General features: G+C 45.1%; 1 protein-coding gene across 1 annotated transcript in view; it reads right to left on the bottom strand.

The window, feature by feature from the left end:
• Window positions 1–216: 216 nt before the first annotated feature.
• Window positions 217–6,000, bottom strand: part of PSME3IP1 (proteasome activator subunit 3 interacting protein 1) — a 33,348-nt gene continuing 27,564 nt past the window's right edge. The window contains exon 7 of the mRNA XM_075009025.1: window positions 217–3,728. Coding sequence (XP_074865126.1) covers window positions 3,511–3,728 — 218 coding nt within the window. The 3' untranslated portion in view covers window positions 217–3,510. The remainder of the gene's footprint in view (window positions 3,729–6,000) is intronic.

Below are 6,000 nucleotides of genomic sequence, written 5' to 3'. Positions count from 1 at the left end.
GGTTCCTCTTGTCGACCTCCCTTACTGCTCATGATATGCGAGGAGTACAGGGATCGACTGCTGACCCCTGCAAGGTTGATTTCGCACGTCCTTACCAGACATGCAAAATCAAACCCCAGAAGATTGACACTGAAGGGGCCCTCCTCCGGAGAAGTATAGACGCAGCCAGTCTTAAAATGAACACGGACAATTTTTTAATTTTACTGTTTGAGTCTTCTGCTTGGTGACATGTTCTGCAAAATTAAAAATAAATGCAGCAACCCAATTATTGGACTGAGATTATGATTTCAAACTAAGCACTGCATCCAAGACAGAGTGTGTCTGTTTCAGTTCTTTCTGCCTGTCCTAAAGTGCTACCACTCCATGTCAGATTAGCCAGATGATTTTCTGCAAGTTCTCATTTACTCCCCGTCTCCCAAGCCACACCCTGCATTCACATACTTTTCCTCCAGCAAATCAGTGGATGGGACATTCATTTAAGAACACAGGGCTTTGAAGTAAGCAGACAGGTCCCCCCTCCCAGTAAATTAACCTTCCTCTTTCAAGAAAGGCTCTAGAAAGCACTTCACATGATGAAGTACACATCCTGTTGTGTCAACTTGCAATGGGCGTGAAGCATCACTCCATCATTCCAAAAGGAAGCCGGGCATGTTCACATCTGTCACTTCGCTATTGCGTGCGCAATTGATGATGCTTTAGGAGTCAGGCCTCATGTGTAACTTCCCTTTCATGTAGTAGCTGAGCATGTGAGGAACTGGTAACTAAAGGGAACATAAAAGCTAAGTGCTCCACTGGAAGTACTTGAGTTGATGCACCATAAGCATGTTATCCAACATGACCACGAGGCAAACATGGGCGGGAGCTGCACTTAGAACAATATTACATCAGGGGGATGTTGGAATCCATGTAAACCGAGAGGTGCACCCATGGAATGCAAATGGGACCTAGCTGGTTCCCTAGGCAAAACCTTGCATTCCTGTAGGACGGTACTGTCCAACCAATTCCAGCTGCTGTAGGGAACTAGCCCCATTATTCTGAAAATATATTTATTGGTCAAGTTAACTGGCCACACTCAACCAGCCCAACAGCCACATGACTAGCATGGTAGGGTGCCACATCTGTAGGAGACATTTGCAGGGGGAGAGGCAGATGGAAATACCAGATTGGGGAATATTTTTGGTGTACAAATAGTCTCATTTGCAGAGTCAGGGTTCAGGCCGTAACAAGAAAGGCCTGCTTCCCTGTGACCTTCATCAGACCTACTTTCTTGTGTGTTCCTCCAGCTTGCTCCATTAAACACCACATTCTTCGGCCCTCAAAATTTGTCCTATGTGAGCAACATGTGATCTGCACTAGAACTGTTGTTGGTATAACTAAGCCAGTCAGCACTGAGTCCTAACAATAAGCAGATCTAAATCTCAGTGTAACCAGTGCTAAGCTGCCATCGCTAATGCCTCCTGGAAGGTGGAGTACCTAATACAGATGCGACCTATGTTGACAGGAGCACTGTAAGTGTAGCTGCAATGCCAGCTGCAGAGCAAAATGTTAGTGATGGTGAACCTCCCCCACTTACTGTCTGGCAGAGGCAAGACTTGTAGCTACTTTAAGGCAGCATCATCTGGGCAGGAAGTGGTTATTCACCAGACAGACTAATATCCCACATCAGTACAGAGACTACACAATCATCCTTGACCAGAAGCGGAGTAACATTAGAGCCATAGTCCAGAACAGGGGCATTAGCAACCAAAACAGCAAGAAAGGTCATTTTTTTCCCAATTTGGTAAAGTACTCAATAATTCAAGCGCTGCAGTTCATGTGACTAGGAGATGGTCCTTAATAAATAACATCAAGCTGGACTTTTTGTAACCTTGTTTTAAGAACAGTACATGCATAATGATGTGTGATGTTCACAAACTTCTTCCATATTCTATTTCCTTACGCTTTTGTGTGTGTTTGTACCACTGTCTTCACAACTTTCACTCCCAAACCACCTCTCTCTCAGGCCGACACAGGGGAGGGAGTTATCCACTGTTTCAAGGTCACACATTGTTTGCTATTTAGCCACAAGTTGTTCATTTTTGGGCTTTAAGATGTTTACCATTAATCAAAAATGATCAGGCTTTTTGCTGTTGTTTTTTTAACTTTGTAACTAGGGCGTCAAGAGCCACAAAGACAGCCTTAAAGAGCTGTGTGAGGCTCCGGAGCCTCAGGTTGCAGAGCCCTGGCCCAGAGTAGCCAAAGGATTCTAACTGTTAAAGTTTAGCTTGTTGAGACACAGACAATACCTTCATTTGTGAAATACAGATCACATACAAGTTATTTATCAACCTGAACTCCTCCACTCCTCTACGGTTATACAGCTGTGAAAGAGAACTCTCACCTTCACTCAATGTTAAGCCTTAGCACACCCCTAACAGGGGCAGAAGTTTGAAAAACAGAATAATTTTGCTTTGGTATATAAGGAGCCTTGTGGGAGGATAAGTGGTTTGTACTGAACAGCAACAGTAAACAAAGTAAGTCAACTGCAGATACACAATTCTGGCCCTGGCAATTGCGTAGATAAAAAAATCAATGTATATGCACTCAGCTAACGTAGCTGTCTATACTGGGGAAGGTTAATGGAAGTGTTTCTCCCATTGACCTCCCTTACTCCTTGTGGCTTGTGAAGAGTACGGAGTCAACCACAACCCCCTGGAGGTGAATTCTGCACATCCATACTAGATATGCAAAATTGACCCCCAGAAGATAGACCCTCAGTGGGTTGATCTTCCAGGGTAGCATCAACATAGCCTGTTAGGAACTCCATTCTTGTGTTGATGCCTCTTCTTTCTTCGTATTATGCTGGCATGTACTGCTCTTTATCGTCCTTGAGGGTAAGGGGCCAGATACAGCAGAAATTGCTAAATGGAACAGGCAAGACTTCTGCTGAATTATGAATGGCAAAAGCCAGGATCAAGATGCATTTGGAATTTCTTTAATCACATAACACACACTTCCTTACAGTGTCATGGCAATCTACATTTCACCATCTGCTTGGTTTTATTCTGCCCCCGCTTCTCAAAGACAGAATAAAGTGACATTTTAAAACTGAACACATGGCCATTTTTACAAGACTTTGGTGCAGCAAACAAATGCTTTAGCTCCATGTCTTCTGGAAAAAAAAAAAAAAAAACCCTCTTCAATCATCAGGAAAAAAAATCTATCCCTAAGAACTTTAAAAGAGGAGGCTCTCTCCTGCTCTTCCCCCCACCCCACCCCCATAAGCTTTGTTACAATAGCACTATTTTTCCTCAGCGTTTTAGAGTCAAAACCTATGAAACAGGCTCAGTATGCACCTCAGAAATGGAAGGTGTGGGGGGAAAAAAATGTCAGCTGATTTTTGGCATTATGGGAGGTTATGCATAAGGGGTTAGCAAGGAAGATGTCTGGGGGCCTGGGCAGAGAATGCATTTTCCCCCAGGAGGACACAGGCTCACTTTCCAAGCTCCATTAACGTGGTGGGATTGTGGGTTACGGCCCATCAAAGAGATTGCTGCTACGAAAGACAGAAGAGACTATCTTGCCCGTGGAGTTAATAGTGCCTTCGCTATCTGAACTGGACTCAGAATCGCTGCTTCCCGAGTAGGCCCCCAGGCCTGGGAGGATACCAATACACACAGCTGCTGAGGGGCAGTGGACTGCAGAGCCACTCACTGAGCTGCTCCCGAGTGGAACACAAGATGGCTTTTCTGAAAGACACAGCAACAAACCATCACAATCTCCAAAAAAAGCAAGAGTCCGAGACTCAGGTAGCTTTTAATCAGAGTGTATAACCAGATGCTATACAAATGCTACTGCCAGTTGTACACTTTACTTACCCACTGCATCCTCAATTACTTTGCTACATTACAAACTTCCTCAGTAGCAAAGGCTGGTGCCCTCCAGGCTAACCAAGGGAGCTTTTCATCACTAGTCAATCCAGTCTCACCCTGTAAATGCAGTACAGGTCAAACCTCTCTAATCCGGGACACTCTCAGCCAGCAACATCCATAGTCCGGCATGATTCTAGCTGGACAACCACTTATCGGCATGGCCACATTTCCGATGGTCCCATAAAGTTTGTTTACAGCCACCAGTCCTGGCTCTGCGTTCTGTGCTGCTGTTTAGCTGTGAGTCACTCCTAAATGTCTTCTAAGAGCCCAGTAAGCAGTGGATGTGCTGGTAATGTGCTAGATCAGTGTTTCTTCATGAATGGTGTGGAGAAAGTGAATACTGGAAAGTTATTTACTTGTTCCCATAATATAAGAACTAGAGGACATCAAATGAAATTAATGGGTAGTAGGTTCAAAACTAATAAAAGAAAATTTTTCTTCACATAGCGCAGAGCCAACCTGTGGAACTCCTTGCCGGAGGAGGCTGTGAAGGCCAGCACTCTAACAGTTTAAAACAGAGCTTGATAAATTTTTGGAGGTTAGGTCCATAAATGGCTATTAGCCAAGGGTAAAGTATTGTGCCCCTAGCCTTTAGTCAAAGGCTGGAGACAGATGGCAGGAGACAAATCGCTTGATCATTGTCTTCAGTTCACCTCCTCTGGGGCACGTGGCACTCACCACTGTCGGCAGACAGGATACTGGGCTGGATGGACCTTTGGTCTGACCCACGACGGCCGTTCTTATGTTCTTAGCCATGGGTACGTGTATCCTTGGGGCACGTCAAGGTCTTCCAGGGGGTTCATCAACTCACCAGATATTTGCTTAGTTTTAAAAAACAGGCTACATAAAAAAACTATCGTAAAGTCAGTACAATTGAAAAGTTCATTTAGACGATGACTTTTTTGTACTGTTTCCATATGCCTTATGCTGAAGTGCAAGTACTATAGTTCTACTCCAGTTTATTTATTTGAGGGCACTAGGGTAGAAAGTCAGCAAGTTGCCAGCAGCACTCTTATATGCTATATTTGCAAGTTTAAGTAGCTTTTAAGTGAGGTGTAACTTGGCAGTATGGAAAACCAATCTGACTCCTGAAAAGGGTACAATAGTCTGGAAAGGGTGAATGACATTTATTTCAAGACCTCAGATTACCTTGGGACCAGGGTTCTCAACCAGTGGTACACAAACCCTACGTGAGAGAAGCCTGGGGGTACTTTTTCTTTTAAAGGGATACTATTTAAAGAAAGGTTGGGAAACGGTGTGCTTGACAACACTGACCTCCTGTGGTCAGGCAAATTCTCTCATTCAGCACTGGTCAGGTCCTCAGGGTGCCGGACGAGGGAGGTTCAACTTATATTTCCTTCTAAAACCATTAATCTGATTTCTTCCATGAACACTACATGGTTCTGCTTCATGTAATTGATCACTTTTGACATGTAATTATTTAGCCAGAAGAATGCCTAACAGTGGTTCAATAAAGTAATGTCTCCAATGCTGTGCAGCTTTTGGAATGTTGGAAACAGTTAATGGAACAGATGGAGTTTCAGAACATCCCTTGGGTTGTAGGGATACAACTCGCTTCCAGTCTGGTCGGGGTGTCTCAGCAGTAAAAGCTATTCTCTCTTGGCAGTAGCAGCCACAATAATTCAGACCGAAATCCAACTTCATTCAACTTCCTTTTGACTGGTTGCCCGTGACTTTCGCAAAAACATTTGTCTCAGGAGGAAGCTTTAGCCAGTCCATTGATCAAAAAGGTTAATGCAGCTTGTACCTCCCTCATCCAGCATCCTCAAGACATGAATGGTCCTAAACAAAAAGATTTGCTGGATGAGGGGCAGTCAGGTCCCTGGGCTGAGAGGAGGGGGACCCCATTCCTGCACTGCTCCCCCACAGGGTTGCAGGACTCCCCCGCTGGGCTGCCTGCCCCAGCTGGCTCCCTTCCATGACACTACCGGGGTTCCCCTGACGTTTAAGAGGTCCTCACAGCTGCAGGGTTGCTGCTGTGTCTCCTGACTAGGGCTAGACTCCCCCCCCAACCCCCCGGGGGGCTCCCTGACCTGGCTGTCTATTCTGGGGCTGCCCCTGGGGCTCC

The sequence above is a fragment of the Carettochelys insculpta genome, chromosome 14, assembly GCF_033958435.1.
Source record: "Carettochelys insculpta isolate YL-2023 chromosome 14, ASM3395843v1, whole genome shotgun sequence".
In the NCBI taxonomy this organism is placed as follows: domain Eukaryota; kingdom Metazoa; phylum Chordata; order Testudines; family Carettochelyidae; genus Carettochelys; species Carettochelys insculpta.
The sequence above is the reverse complement of the archived record's forward strand: the minus strand, read 5'-3'. Positions and strand labels throughout refer to the sequence as shown.